Source organism: Solanum dulcamara, chromosome 5 (assembly GCF_947179165.1).
Source record: "Solanum dulcamara chromosome 5, daSolDulc1.2, whole genome shotgun sequence".
Taxonomy (NCBI): domain Eukaryota; kingdom Viridiplantae; phylum Streptophyta; class Magnoliopsida; order Solanales; family Solanaceae; genus Solanum; species Solanum dulcamara.
In genome coordinates, this window is record NC_077241.1 from 8318017 (window position 1) to 8334379 (window position 16363).

The 16363-nt window shown below is 34.5% G+C and overlaps 2 protein-coding genes across 2 annotated transcripts; one reads left to right on the top strand and one right to left on the bottom strand.

Moving 5' to 3' along the window:
* Positions 1–1235: 1235 nt before the first annotated feature.
* On the bottom strand, positions 1236–7111 carry LOC129890402 (probable cinnamyl alcohol dehydrogenase 6). The gene is made up of 6 exons (XM_055965955.1): positions 6937–7111; positions 6720–6833; positions 3350–3577; positions 2311–2599; positions 1660–1813; positions 1236–1441 (listed from the first exon to the last, which is right to left on the bottom strand). The coding sequence occupies exons 1-6, from the start codon at positions 7083–7085 to the stop codon at positions 1236–1238; spliced, it is 1140 nt and encodes a 379-aa protein (XP_055821930.1). The 5' UTR covers positions 7086–7111.
* Positions 7112–12775: 5664 nt separating this feature from the next.
* LOC129890445 (uncharacterized) lies at positions 12776–14457 on the top strand. The gene is made up of 2 exons (XM_055966000.1): positions 12776–14328; positions 14406–14457. The coding sequence occupies exons 1-2, from the start codon at positions 12776–12778 to the stop codon at positions 14455–14457; spliced, it is 1605 nt and encodes a 534-aa protein (XP_055821975.1).
* The last annotated feature ends 1906 nt before the right edge of the window (positions 14458–16363 follow it).

The following is a 16363-nucleotide window of genomic DNA, read 5'->3' on the forward strand; positions in this document are numbered from 1 at the left end:
TCCATGCCATATGTGTTTTGATGCATTCATCCTCATTCATCATATCATTAAACATGGGTAGTTGAGAAATATGAAAATTCTTTTGAGAAAAAAAATAAAATACCTTTAAACCTTTGTATCTTGAGTCCCTGACCGAGACAGTTTTACGGCAGGGTAGTGAATGCATTGTGGTCCCTTGACCACGAGGAGGTGGCAAGGATAACGAGATATTGTGATTGAAGTATATGGTCTGTCTTGATTCCACCGTACCACTACATCATTGCATCATCATATTGCATTGATATCTGTACTACTTGAATTATCTGGTTAATTGTGATTATGAGTTGTTATTATGAGTTTACTTTACTCGCCGCATTATATATATAAACTGGGGGTACCGATGCCGAAGTGAGACTTTTTTTGTATGCAGGTGGAAGCGTTCCTTAGTTTATTTCATAGGTTTGATTAATTCCTTATACTCAGTTGGCTAAAACCTATGGAGTACATGTGAATTGTACTCACCCCTACTTCTGTGTCCCTTTTTGATGCAGATACTAGTCAGGGTACCTCACGTGGCAGCTGATATTCTAGCGGATTGTGTATTCTCAGATTAGTGGTGAGGTCCCAGAATTCGGATCGTCACTAGTCTATCTTTATTTCCTAGACTTTTGTATCATTCAGAGACTTATGTTGTATCTTCTGACTCGAACCTTGTATTAGATGTTCTTTATACTTATGATACTAGATTTTGGGATAATTTCTTCATTGTCTTTCTTTTCATTTAAATCGTGGCATGACTTTTCCTTTGGGAGTCTCGTATGAGTTTTAGTTTTAGGCTTACACATCAGGTTGGATTTTGGGATGTATGTCATCATGATCTCAATTTTTGGATCGTGACACATGTACTGTTATTTCATTTTCTATAACAAGAATACGCTTTGTAAGTACATCTATTTAATTATTTTGTTATATTTGAGATGTTTAATTCAGGACTACATTTATTGCTGGCCTGTAAAAAGTTATTTTTCATCGCATCCCTTCACGGACATCCAATAAAATTGGAATGATACAAAGAAGATTAACATGAGTTAGAAAGACAACTTACAATTTGAAATTAAATAGAAATTTGTGACTCCAATCAAGGTACATACAAGAAAAAGCACAAACAGTTTAATAATGGAAAGTCCCAAAAAGCACGCACGAATAACTTACAATAACAATTTCAAATAACTTGAAATTAACAAGAAACACAATCTCTAAAGTCTTGAGGATTGGTGGGCAGCTACATTGAGGACAAATCGAAACTTAACATCATTCTTGCAAAGCCTATCAAAGGCCTCATTAATTTTGTCAGTTGAAACAAGCTCTATGTCACACAAGATGTAGTGTTTGCCACAAAAATTCATCATCTCTTGTAACTCCTTCATACTTCCAATAATGCTACCCCTAACAACTTTCTTGCCTGAAATGACATTTTTCAAAAAAAATAAAAAACAACAACAGGAATATGATTTTAGGGGCTTTTGTATACGGTTTTACGAAAATTCAGTAACTTTTGCCCATATCATTATATATCTATTAAACATTTTTAAATAGTTGCATGTTAACTCTGTTCGTTGGAATCCTTTAACTTAAAAATTTTAAATCCGTCTCTGAAATAATTCTGGAGAAAATCATTACCATATATCAAAGGTGTAGCTGGGACATCAATTGGCTGAGCTGGTTCACCCACAATCGATATAATTCCGTTCACTTTAAGGAGCTCAAGATAAGGCCCTAGAGAATGCTTTGCTGAAACTGTGTCAATAATAAAATCTAAACTTCTTCTGTTCCTCTGCCAGCCACCAAAAAAGGGGAAAACAAAAGGAAAGAAGAAAAATAAGTACCAAACTTTCAATTTATTGCATTAAAGAATAAAATTAATCTTTAACCACTGACGTGAAACTTTTTCAGTATTCAACTCCCTACCTCACGTTCAGGGCTGAACATTTGAGTCCTGCTCTAATACCATGTAAAGATATGACAAATAAGCCTAACTCAACCTCAAAAGTTAGTTCACAAGGAGAGGATTGTCCAAATCCATAAAAGATGATCACTGGTCTATTCCCCCAACCAATGTGAGACTATAATTCACTCTACCAGTGTAAACATGTATATTGTCAGCGACTCAACTACTTATACCATGTTCAGTTATTACTATTCATTCTATTTCAATTTGTTTGACTTACTTTTTACTAGATTATTTTTAAAAAAATGACTTTTCTCTTCTTTTTTTTGAAAACTATTTTAAATTTTAACTTTTCACATTATATCATTGAGTTTATAACAAACCTGCATTTGTTTGAGGTCAGTGCTCAAGATAAAGCCATCAGCACCTAATTTATGTATTGCATCTTTTTCTTTAGAAGCAGATGTGCTAATAACAGTAACATGATGACCAAAAGCCTTGCCAAATTTGATAGCCATATGCCCAACACCACCTAAACCTATTACAGCCATATGTTTTCCTGGTGACTCAAATAAGTTGTTGTTTTTCATGGCAGTGTACACTGTCAGCCCTGCTCCCATTAGAGGTGCTGCTCTATCCATAGGCAAGCTCTCTGGTATGTGCACTACATATCTACATTTTAATTAAAGAAAAATTCATTAAAAAAATAAAGAGAAAAGAAGAAAATATTAGGGGTGTATTCGGTACAAAAGAAAATAAGTGGATTTATTACTTATTTTTTATGTTCGATAGGTAAGTAAAAGATATTAATCTAGATAAATACTATGGGAGGTCAGGATGGAGCTAGGGGTAGGGGTGTGAGGTAGTGGGTATGGGAGCTACGGGGAGATAAATTAAAGCATCATGATTTAATAAAAGTTACTTTATCTGTTTTAATTTGTTTATTTGGTTTTAATTTAACAAAGAATTTAAAAAAGTAATTAAGAAGACTTTTGAATCTTGTGGTCTTAAACAAAAAATACTTAAAATGTATCAAAATATTTTTTAATCTTTTAGTTTTAAAATATGTCATGTGGAAAGTTGGAATTAAAAAGTTGTCAAAAAAAGAAAAAGACATTATTTTTTTGGTTAAAACTGATTAAAAAAAAAGTAAAACAAATAAATTGAAACGAAGGAAGTACTACCGATAAAGTTCACATTTTGTCCATGTAGTTGGATACAGGGGCGGAGCCACAAATCAAGGTACACATACATTCGGTTGAACATAATAACTTTAGTCTAAATTTTGTATTTGTCTTAAAAAATATATATAATTCATTTATTTTAAAACTCAATAACATACAAAATTCAATATTTAAATTTATAAACTTCAAATTCTGACTCTGTTTGTAAATGAAAATTAAGATATGTTAAATGAATTACCTGTGATCAGCAACCAAGATTGTGGAGTAACCACCATATGTGGGAGTGGCATCCCAATGAATGCTATTATAGACAGGTCTCATTTGGTCACAGTAGTTCTCCTGGAAGCTATTGCAAAGCTCACAATCCAAACATGTAGCTGATACATATCCAACTCCTACTTTCTCCCCTACTTTGAACTTTGACACATTGCTTCCCACCTTAATTACTATTCCACTAATTTCATACCTAAAGTTATATATATAAAAAACTTTAAAGTTTTATACATTGATGATATAATAATATATTTACATAAATATGTCACTTACTAGCTTTAATTATAGGTAAATCTATACATTGATAATCATCAATTGGTAGCCTGGTAAAAATGGTAACTTATAACATGCTATAGTAGATGATTAAATTCACTATAATGTAACAAATTCAATATTTGTACAATCAAATCAATGTATATAATTTAAATAATAATAATAATAATAATAATAATAATAATAATAATAATAATTGATAAAAGAATAAGAAAATAATCATGTAAGGGAACTTTTCAGCTAAGTGTTCAACTAGATATGAAATATGTTGTGTATAGTAAGAATAACTGGAAAATGGAGGGAATATGAAGTGTTTCCTTATAGTGAAATTTTTTTCTTCCTCATTGATGGTGGAAAGAAAAGTTCAAGTGTTTAAATAAGAAAACACTTTTACTTGTTATCAAAAAGGCCGGAAAGAGGGACTACGGCTTTGGAATACGATAGAGAGAGATTATTTTTGGACAAATTTTTCTATATTTATTTAATTAATTATGAAATTACCCCACCCGAATGACCCAGTTCCGAATTGGATCCGCGTGACCCGGTTCAATTTCTTTCTCGAATTTATTTAAGATTCCCACCTTTTATTAAGTGATTGTTCTGAAAGGTTGCACATTTTTAGAAACAATCGTTACTTAAGTGACTATTCTGGAAGGTTACAAACTTTCAAAAATAATACTTCTATGGCTATAAATAACTTTGATTCCTTAGACTTTCAACTACAAATATTTGAATCTTTTTCTGCACAAATAAATCGAGTGTACTTTGCTCCTGTTGAGTGGTTCGCTGGCACCATTATTTTTAGAATCAATACACTGATGAGTAAAGTCGTTCTATCCTCATAGGATATATTCCATTAACCTCAGGTACTTGAGGAAAATAGTTTTCTTAAGGACACACTATGCATTCAGCGGGCTCAATTTTCTTCTTCTCAATAATGTTTCTGGTTTTGTTACAAATTTTATTTTCATTGTTGGTTTTTGACTTTTTGATTTTAAAAATATACTTTAAACTTTGTTGTTTATTATGAATTTCTGCAAAATTGTTGTTCTAACTATCTTTGTAATACAGATTATTAACAAAATATAAGCATGCTTATATTTTGAGGAAAAAAGAAGTTGTAATGCTAAACTTGTTAATGCTATCCCTGTATTCTACTCTTTTCATTTCAATATTTGTGATATCCAGACACAAAATTTAAGACAGAAGAAAAGAAAGAATGAATCATTTAAAAAAAATTGTGGTGCAATTAAGAATAAATTTTAGATATATATTTGTGTGACTATAAATATCTTTTTATTAAGAGAACAAATTAAATTATTTTTAATTATAAAAGAGCAAACTAAACAAGAAACAGTATTACATAAATGGAGAAAAAGAGTATTTGATATTGTGGACTTTTGACAAGGAGAAAAGACCAAGTTTAATTCTTATTATGGTTTTATGATAAACAAATTTGTCATCTTTCTTTTTAGAGTTCATTATAATATTAAAGAACATGCAAAAAGAGTGTTAGCTAGGTTATATTTGTCACATCCAAATAGTGCAAGTAATGATGTAATGCTTCTATGTTGACTAAGTCAACATTTCCTTAATTTGTTCGATTATGAGTCTAGCTATTTCCTGTCATGCGTGTTTGGTACAAGGAAAAATATTTTCCACAAAAACAATTTTTTAGAATTTTTTTTTTAAAAAATAAGCGGGCCTCCTATTTATTTTTAAATATTTGATAAATAAATAAGAAACTGTTATTTTAAAAATGTTTATATATTATCTAACAAATCGTTAAGGAGGTATATAGGAATGGGAGCGGGGGTTAGGGGGTGGTGGGGATGGTCAAGGGGTGAAGATTGGATGGGTGGTGAGGAGATAATAAATTTAGAACTATCACTTATGCAATTTTTTTCCTATTTTCGATCTTAAAAAAATCATTTTTTTCATTTTTAAGGATCTTATTTTCTTAGAAAAAATGTTATGAAAATTAAAAAATATTTTCTGAAAAATGTTTTTCTCCATGCGAAACACATCTACGTCTCAAACCCCCCTGCATGCATGAGGTTGAGTTTAAATCATTCAAGACCCGCTTGATTATACATCAATTGTTTGGGACTTCAATTGTTTTTTTTTTTGGTGTTTCCATTATTCCTAAAGATGTATTTTTATTTATTGTTAAAAAAAATCTCATATACTGTTAAATTTGAAAAGAAAACTAAATTAGATTTTAGGTAATTATAGTATCCTTTTTTACGTGGCTATCTATTTTATTGTCTCATTTATATACTGACAATTAATATGAACCCACATTATTATTTCTATTTTTATCTTTTTTCATCCTATTTCACAATTTTTATTCTTTTGTTATTGAATATCTGAAGTTCCACTGTTAAACCTTCTATATTATGCAAAATCTCTTGTTGTCTATCTACAAAAAGATCAAATTTACTTTTTTTTATGTCTTTATTAAATTTCAAGCACTACAACTTAACAATATTTAAATATCATTATATTAACCTATCAAATTCAGCACAAGACAATTTTGATATCATTATTCCAACTTCTCAAACTCTTGGGTCAGATTTTAGTATTCTAACTTGATATTATATTTTTTCATTAAAACTTTACAATGCTTACATTGTTACTTCATAAGATCTGTATACATCCTATCATTTAGTTTTCAGAGCTCACTTATAGGATTACACCGAGTATATTATTATTATTATTATTATTATTATTATTATTATTATTATTATTATTATTATTATTATTATTATTATTATTATTATTATTATTATTATTATTATTATTATTATTGTTACTTCATAAGATCTGTATACATCCTATCATTTAATTTTCAGAGCTCACTTATAGGATTACTCCGAGTATATTATTGTTGTTGTTGTTATTATTATTATTATTATTATTCAATTTATTTATTAACTATCGAAAAACTTAAGATATCTGAGATGAGCTTTGACATATCATTTGCATAAGATAATAGTAATATATACTAACACTATGTAGAAAAAGAATTACTAAAAGAATTGTCCATAAAAGCATATTACCCAGGGATAATAGGATAGGTTGTGTTGCCCCAATCATTCTTGGCAAAGTGCACATCTGTACGACACATCCCACAATACAAGATCTTGATGGTAACATCATCAACACCATTTTCTCTAATAATAATAGTGAACACAATTGTTAGAATTTCAACAATATTAATATTGTTGAAATAATGAAAGAAGGAAATAATTATGTATCTACTATATTATTTGAAACCTTCTCTTGAACATAAATGGTGTCAACTTGCCAGAGGAGTCACGAGCAGCCCAACCAAGAGTAGTTTGTGTGAGTTTTGGAGTTGATTTGGCCATAGGAGAGATGGTTGGAGTTGTTAGAGATTTGAGTATTGAGGGAGAAAGTGGCATTTTGACAATTAGCTTTCTATTTTTGTAGTGTTACGTTGGTTTTCCAAAGATGAAGAGGGTGGCCTAACACTTTATAGAGTTCTCATTCCTTTCAGTTGAGCCAGGATTTCAATTTTACGATTCTTAGTTTGCAAAAATAGCCCTACTAATAAATGGGAACTAAAGTGAATTTTGGGACATAAAGGTACTTGCAATCTCACTATTAAATCTGAATTGAAGGCTAAATGATAAAGGTAACTAATAAGGTATTGATATTAATATTAATATTTATGGAGGGGTAAAATAGTAAGTTACTATAGTTCTAATGGATTATCGATTTACCCAATATTAAAAAATCAAAACCGAATCGATAACAATAACATTTTTTTTCGGTTAGGTTTATTAGTCGGTTGATTTTTGCACACACTAATTCTCTCAAATATTTTGATCGAATTACTAAGAAAAGAAAATTTTCGTACGAAAAAATTAGAAATATTTCACTATTTTAGTAAAAATTTATTCATCACCATCCATTTTACCAATAAGCTGATTCAGCAAAAAATAAATAAAAAAATTATATTTTATAGCACAAATTAAATTTCTCACTAATTCACGACGGAACCTTTATTTTTGGTAGTTTCTCATCTTATCTCCATATTTAAACTTTGTTAAGTTTATGTTTTTGAGCTTGGTAAAGACAAATTTAGACAAAAAAAAGCTTAAGCATGGATCCAAGGATACCACTATATGTAATCATAGTCAATTATTAAATTCCTTACGTAAATCCTCCTTTCATGTAATTTAATTCAAGGGAATAATACACATAGATAGTTGCAGAAAACTAGTCAGACCAAAGAATCTATGTCTAATATATTACACCATTCAACAAAGACTTGTAGACGTCACAAATTTGGATCATTCTACATGGATATATAGTTACGACAATTTGGTGGATGAATTGTCTGGCAATATAGTAATCATTATGGCGTCATTTGATTGGTAAGAACTTATTTTGAGATTACTTATTTCGGAATAATTTATTTCATTATGTATATAAAATAACTTATCCCATCGCTAAGGTATAAATGGTGGAATAAATAATTCAAGAATTACTTAATTCCTCCAACCAAATGCAGGATAAAATAAACCTTATCGTGAAATTATTATACTTTATACCTCACATCAAAGGACTCACGTGTGTTCGATACGACGAAAAATATTTTTTAAGAAAATAAGTGAATTTCTTACTTGTTTTAGACATTTGGCGTCTTTAAAAAAGTCATAATTATTATAAATTCACTCTAACATCTAGATATGAGAACCCTTACCATTCAATTTTAAATGGGTAAATGCAGAATAAATTAATACCATATTTCACTTTTTTAACAAATAAAGATTAAATTTCAACCTTGACTTTTATTACAACCTTGAAAATACACTGCAAACCCTTTGAAAATACCATAGAAATCCTTCCTAAGAACTAATCTAAGAAGGTACAAGAACTTCTAAGATTAAGAAATAACATGAAGAAAATAAATGCAGTTTCTACCATAGGTCAAGAGGAATAAAAGCCGTCGGAGATCATCATCGTCCTCACCTACGAAACATAACTGATCCTGTAACTAGACTATGCCAAGTGGCATAACAAAAGTAATATCAGTATAAATAACACGTACTAGTAGGCATCATCGACAACCTGAATCCACCACATAATTAATATCATGTAAATGTAGAAGAAGTCGTGCAATCTGAAAATTATCCTTTCAAAACCTGGTCATCATGACTCTACTATCTCAGATATACTATCCCTGACACCGTACTTTTAAAGTACTCTTGCCTCCTTACAACCTTCTGCTGCCAACTCCACTACTAGGAGCCAATCCACCCTTTATACCCAGTCATTACCCGACACTATACAATACTGAGTATTTCCCAAGCCTATTCCTTACACCACGCAAATACTTTCCAAGCCTAACCCATTTTACGCCAATCAAAGGCTTCCCAAGCCTACCCTTTGTCAGATACATTCTAGTCCACCTTAACAAACATACATCTCTAAAGTAATTCAACTAAGAATAAGATCCACGATCATCAACCTGTGACACCCCAAAATATTCTAACTCAATTCAATCCAAAAAGCCCAACAAAAGACTTCATTTCTGCTGATGTTTGACTTTTATAGATGTCATCTACAGACAATAGAAGCATCCTCAGACCGTAGATAGGCTCGTGGAGCCAAACTTTAAAAATCAATTTAGGGATTGAGATTTACGGACCAAGTGTATGGGCGATAAAACTATTTCTGAGCCATATATGTGATTTGTAGGCAAAGTCCTGAAACTCAAAAAATTCCAAGTATTCAGGACGAATCCTTGTACGAGCCATAGATTGGTCCACAAATTGTAGATCAGTCCGTAGATCAAAGTACTAAAATTTATTCCTCAGTATATTTTCTACTACTACTCTTTAAATCCGTAAAAGTGTTTACGGATCGTAGATGGTTCCGTAAATCCAAAACCCTGAAACTCAGTCTCAGTATTTTTTCCACTGATGAGTTATACGACCCGTAGAAGGGTTTATGGATAGTAAAAGGTTTCATAAACCCAAACATTAGAAACTCCAAAATTCCAGTCTCTTTCTACGATTGACTTCTACGGCCCATAAGATCATTTATGGACCGTAAATGGCTTCCGTAGATGGATCCTCCCAAATTTTTAAAGAGAGTTACTTTGGAATATTTCCACCTTTTATAATCCTAAAATCCAATGATTTTACACCTAATTAAGTCCCTTAACAATAGCATTTGACCCTTTTCCTCTCATAATCACTCTCAAGGCTTAGAACAAGTTTTCAAGAGGAGAAAAATTAGGGTTTCGTGCATCTTCTTCAAGTTCTTCAAGAATCTTGGCCTTTCGGGTATGTAAGACTACTCATAGTGTCAAACTAAGTTCATCCTCACACCCTATATCTAAATTCAGTCAGTAAGAGATTAATCCAAGTTTTCTTCAATTCACGAATGGATCTTAATTCTTTCTTCTGAATATTAAAGTATTATCATTGAATATATGTTTCTTCATGTAATTCTTATCCTAGGATTATAATTAGTGTTTGTTTATTACATACCCTATTTACCTCAAAATACTGAAGTTTTTGCACTACTATTCGTTATGCATGGTTCTCAGTATGTAAGTTAAATTCAAGATTTGGCATTATTTGTCACGCTCCGGGAGGATACCCTAGGCGTGGCTGACACTTTGAGTTTATTGCTAGTACCCAAGCGATCCACTTAGCTCATTCATATATTCATTTGATCTTGGGCGCATTTATAAGCCCATGCACTATGTTTGTCCATTATTGTGTGGCATTCTGAGAAGTAATTGAAGCCAAATGACGTGTTTTGAATGAATATCAAGCAAGTGTGAAATAAGGTATGAGTTCCAACATATGCAGGAATTTTGCAAAGCAAAAGGCAGGAAAAATGGTCCTGGCGCTATAATTGCGCGATGCGCTACTGCAGCGCCAAAACCTGCACAGACTTTAGTGGCGCGACGCGCCAAGATGCAAACTACTGAGGCATGTTTTGGGCACGATAGTGGCGCGATGCCCCACTGCAGCGCCAAGCGAAATTCTTCAGAAATTCTCTGGGCGCGATAGTGGCGCGATGCGCCACTATAGCGCTATCAACTTTCCAATTATTTATTATTCTGCCCTTCAATAATTGAAAGGAGAGAGAACACTTTAAATAGTGGGGTGTGCTAGGGCAAGAACAGAGACGTTTTTGGAGGCAGAAAAAGAAGAGAAGAAAGACGAAAGAAGAAGAGAAGCACAAAAACATCTTAGGTTCTTTTCTTACCTTAGTGTATTCTAATGTATTTGGAATTGATTCCTTGTTGTTGTTATTTACATATGAGTAGCTAAACACCCAAATTTCGGGGCTATAGCTACGAAACATGATTTAATAGCATTTAAACTTGGTGGAAGATGGGTTGTTGATTCTAATTACTCTTCCATTCTTGTGATTATGATTTTGATGTTTGGCCAGCATTAAGATATATATATTGTTTATCTTGAAGTCGGAAGAGGACAGGTAGATAGAACAAAGAAGGGAAGGAATGTGTTCATACTAACATACGTTAGCATGATTAGTAGATAGGATACTTGTGACACATACCTATTTACCACATTTGGTTATGATAAAGGATGATAGTTAAATGCGTTTTTATTGTTTCATACCTATCACCGCTCAATGATGTAGTTAGGTTGGCAATGAAGATAGGCAATTATAGGTCGGAAAACCATAATTGGATTATTAACCCTTTTTATCAGTAATTAAATAACCCATCGGAAACTAAGATTGAATGATAGTAAACTTGATTTCACATTATGCTATAGCCCTGGAATCTCTTAAAGCCCGATTAATATACATAATTATTGCATTGTCTTCACTTTGAGAAAGTGTTTATACTTCCGAAAATTAGTAACAAACAATCTCAACCTCATTGCATAACTATAATTAGTGGAGGCATTTGAAAGAAATTGTTTGCCTTATCAAGGTCCCTGTGGGTTCGATATCTGGCTTGAAAGAGCCGCTTTACTACTTGAGAGACTACGTACACTTGTGTGTGCAATTGTAGCAACAACAAGTTTTTGGCGCCGCTGCCGGGGACCTTAGAAATTAGGCAAATTGACTTTTTATGTTGATTATGCTAGCTTTAACAACTTGGTCTTAGCTGTGAATTTTCGCAGGTAACTTAAACATTACACTGGACAGAGACAAAGAGCTTGTAGATCCGTTATCCGAGCCTGAACGATTCTTTCAGCGGAAGAGGCGAACAGCGGCTTCGCAAAACTTAATACGTAAACTAAATCTAGCGGAAAATCACGATTTAGAAGGAGAGGTCTTACCAGAGGAGCTCCCTGCAGCCATGGCAACCAGGATCGTACGTGATGTGGCAGTCCCACTCACTGTAAATGTCACCTCCAGCATTCAGAAACCGCCAGCTGGAGGGAGATTTGAATTAAAACAGAACATGGTGCAATTGTTGCACTCTAATGGACAGTTCACGGGATTGCCTCATGAAGACCCTCAAGTTCACATCCAAAATTTTTTGGAGATCAGCGACACTTACACGCCAATTAGGGTATCTCCTGATTATGTGAGACTAACATTGTTTCCTTTTTCTTTGATAGGAGAAGCCAAGAGGTGGTTGAAGTCGGAACCACCAAATTCAATCACTTCGTGGAATGATTTGGCTCGCAAGTTTCTTATAAGGTTCTTCCCTTCGGGGAAGACGGCTAAGTTGAGGGCTGAAACTTTGAGCTTCAAGCAAAAGTTAGGAGAAAGATTTAAATCATTACTCATTAGTTGCCCTCATCATTATCAGGCTAACGAAGTTTTGGTCCATACCTTTATAGAAGGGTTGGAGCCTAACACCAAAATTCTTCTTGATTCAGCTGCAGGTGGGCAAGCCTTGGAGAAAACATATGATGAGTTATACACATTGTTAAATTACATATCCCAAGGAAATCCGGAGTGGAATGGAGGAAATGCTCGATCTGTCACCCCAAAACAAGCAGGCATGTTAGAGGTTGATGTAGTAACTGCATTGACAACACAAATTGCAGCAATGCAAAATATGATGACAACACATTTCAACACACTAGCAAAAGGACAACAGCAGGCTTCAGTGAGCATGGTTTAACAACAACATATGTGGTGCGAAGTATGTGGAAGCAGTGAGCATGTGGCCGAACATTGTGGAGCAAATCCAGAATCAATAAATTTTGTAGGTAATGCACCTAAGGGTGTTGGTAACCAAAACTATGGAAATACTTACAACCCAAATTGGAGAAACCATCCTAACTTCTCATGGGGTGGAAATCAACAAAATCATCATTACGGGCCAACTCAATATAGACCACAGGGAAGTGGACACCAATACAATAATCCTAGTCAAGGATATAATGCTCAAAGTCAAATTGATCAAGCATTAACAAAATCGGGAAACATGAGTGTTGAGGACATGTTGAAACAAATCATGACAGACCAAGCCAAGCTAGCTTTCGATATCCGACAAAATCAACTGGCTACCCAAAATTTAGAGAAACAGCTTGGGCAATTAGTAAGTGCACATAGTTCTCGCCAACAAGGGGGCTTACCAGGTAACACTGACCCCAATCCCAAACAAGTGAATGTCGTGACTACTCGCAGTGGTCGCCCACTCACTGAATTGGCTCCCAAAGCAAAATTAGCAGAGGAAAAAGGCAAACAGAAAGTCGGGCAAGAAGGTGAACCTAGCGGGTCAAAAGAAATAGAGGAACCAAAGACAAAACCTCCTCCCCCATTTCCTCAAAAATTTAAAAAGAAGAAAGAAGAAGAGTGTTTTGCAAAGTTTATAGATTTGTTGAAACAGGTGCAGATTAATTTGCCTTTGATTGATGTTTTACAGGGAATCCCAAAGTATGCTAAATTCGTCAAGGATATCGTGGCCAATAAAAGCAAGTTGGCTGAATTTGCAACTATGGCACTCACTGAAGAGTGTAGTTCAAGAATCTTGAACAAAAGCAAGCTTCCAGCCAAACTAAAAGATCCAGGTAGTTTCACAGTGCAGGTAACCATCGGTAAATATAGTAATGCAAGAGGTCTCTGTGATCTGGGTGCTAGTATCAACTTAATGCCTAGATCTATGCTTAAGAAATTAGGCCTGGGAGAACTTAAAGCAACAACTATTTTGCTACAGTTGGCTAATCGTTCTGTAGCTAGACCTGATGGTATCATTGAAGATGTTTTGGTACAAGTAGGATCCCTCATCTTCCCTGTTGATTTTGTCGTTTTAGATTTTGAGCCGGACCTCGATATTCTTTTTATCTTAGGACGCCCGTTCTTAGCAACAGGCGGGGCACTAATTGATGTGGCTGCAGGTAGATTGACTATGAGAGCACATGATAAAGTGGAAGTGTTCGATGTATATCATGCACTGAAATTGCCTATAATTTATGAGGAACTATCTGCTGTAACCATCATTGACGAGGAAATATCAGCTCAATGTACTACCTCAAATGACCCATTGACGAAAGTCGTAATGGGTCAAGATATTGCAAAGGACATGGAATCTAAAGAGCTAGCAAGTGTACTCGATATGCCAAATATTAGCATGTGGAAGAAGAATGTAGAACCCTTAAACAGAGAATTGGGTCCTTCACCCAAGCCTTCTCTCGAGGAAGCCCCTAAATTGGAGTTAAAAAAACTGCCAGCACATCTCAGGTATGTTTTTCTTGGAATAAATAACACTTTACCTATAATCCTTTCATCTGCTTTGTCTAAGGCACAGGTCCTAGCAGTACTGGAGGTACTAAAGAGGCACAAAAAGGCCATTGGGTGGCAAATGGCTGATCTTCATGGCATCAGCCCCGCTTTATGCATGCACAAAATTTTCATGGAAGAAGGACATAAGGCTAGTGCACAACCACAACGCCGGTTGAACCCCATCATGAAAGAGGTTGTGAAGAAAGAGATAATTAAATGGCTAGATGCAGGCATAATATACCCAATTTTTGATAGTAAGTGGGTAAGCCCAGTTCAGTGTGTACCAAAGAAAGGGGAAATAACTGTGATAACCAATGAAAAAAATAAGTTAATACCTACAAGAACAGTGACTGGGTGGCGCATATGCATGGACTACAGAAAGTTGAATGATGCAACAAGAAAAGATCACTACCCTGTGCCGTTCATTGACCAGATGCTTGATAGGTTAGCAGGCCAAGAATACTACTGTTTCTTAGATGGATATTCAGGTTACAATCAAATCACCATTGCACCAGAGGATCAAGAAAAGACAACATTCACATGCCCTTACAGAACTTACGCATTCAAGCGTATGCCGTTTGGCCTTTGCAATGCTCCTGCCACTTTTCAGAGGTGTATGATTGCAATATTTCATGATATGGTGGAAGATTTTGTAGAGGTTTTCATGGATGACTTTTCAATTTTCGGAGAGTCTTTTGATCTTTGCTTGAAAAATCTAGAGAAAGTACTTGCAAGGTGTGAAGAAACAAACCTTGTCTTAAACTGGGAGAAGTGTCATTTCTTGGTAAAAGAGGGTATTGTGTTGGGACATAAAGTGTCAAAAGATGGGTTGGAAGTGGACAAAGCAAAAATTGAAGTGATTGAGAAACTTCCGCCACCAATCTCAGTAAAAAGAGTTCGAAGTTTTTTAGGTCATGCCGGATTCTATCGGCGTTTCATCAAAGATTTTTCCAAGATAGCCAAACCAATGTGTGGGTTGCTCGAAAAAGAGGTAAAATTTGTTTTTGATGATGAATGTTTGCAGGCATTTGAACTCTTGAAGAAAAAGCTGATTGAAGCCCCTATCCTACTAGCTCCTAACTGGGAGTTACCTTTTGTGCTGATGTGTGATGCAAGCGATACAACAGTGGGTGCAGTTCTGGGACAAAGGAAGGAGAAAATTTTTCATTTCATTTATTATGCAAGCAAAACTCTTGATTCTGCTCAGGCAAATTACACGGTCACGGAGAAAGAAATGCTGGCGTTGGTCTATGCATTTGATAAATTCCGCTCTTAATTGGTAGGTACAAAAGTGATTGTTTTTACTGACCATGCAGCTCGTAGGTACCTATTCAACAAGAAGGATGCCAAGCCAAGGCTCATCAGATGGATTCTGTTGTTATAAGAATTCGATAACAAAATCAAAGATAGGAGGGGATGCAAAAATCAAATAGCAGACCATCTATCAAAATTAGAGGGTTCGCCCCATATGGATGAGCAGGAGCCGATAAAGGAGGAATTTCCGGATGAGCAACTGCTGGAAATAGAGGTACAAGATCTCCCATGTTACGCAGATATCGTGAACTACCTTGTTAGTGGAGTGTTCCCTCCTAATGCTACCTCACAACAAAAGAATAAGCTTATGCATGATGTTCGCCTCTATATATGGGACGAGCCTTATTTATTTAAGTGAGGTGTTGATCGAATGGTGAGGAGATGTGTGCCAGAAGCAGAGGTACACCAAGTATTGGTTGCATGCCACTCATCACCATATGGCGGCCATCATGGAGGAGAGCGCACTGCACATAAGGTACTTCAATCGGGTTTCTTTTGGCCTACGTTGTTTAAGGACGCTGCAGGTTATGTGAAGAACTGTGACCAATGTCAAAGAATGGGCACCATATCACGAAGACATGAAATGCCTTTGAACAACATTTTAGAGGTTGAAATCTTCGATGTATGGGGAATGGACTTCATGGGTCCTTTTCCTCCCTCATGTGGAAATCAATATATA

Excerpts from the sequence above, each read along its gene's own strand:
- LOC129890402 (XM_055965955.1), bottom strand. The coding sequence starts at position 7,085 with ATGCCACTTTCTCCCTCAATACTCAAATCTCTAACAACTCCAACCATC. Across the intron at positions 6,834-6,936 it reads CCATTTATGTTCAAGAGAAG|AGAAAATGGTGTTGATGATG; the intron begins GTTTCAAATAAT and ends TATTATTATTAG. Across the intron at positions 3,578-6,719 it reads ACCTATCCTATTATCCCTGG|GTATGAAATTAGTGGAATAG; the intron begins GTAATATGCTTT and ends ATATAACTTTAG.
- LOC129890445 (XM_055966000.1), top strand. The coding sequence starts at position 12,776 with ATGTGGTGCGAAGTATGTGGAAGCAGTGAGCATGTGGCCGAACATTGT. Across the intron at positions 14,329-14,405 it reads AAACTGCCAGCACATCTCAG|TACTGGAGGTACTAAAGAGG; the intron begins GTATGTTTTTCT and ends AGGTCCTAGCAG.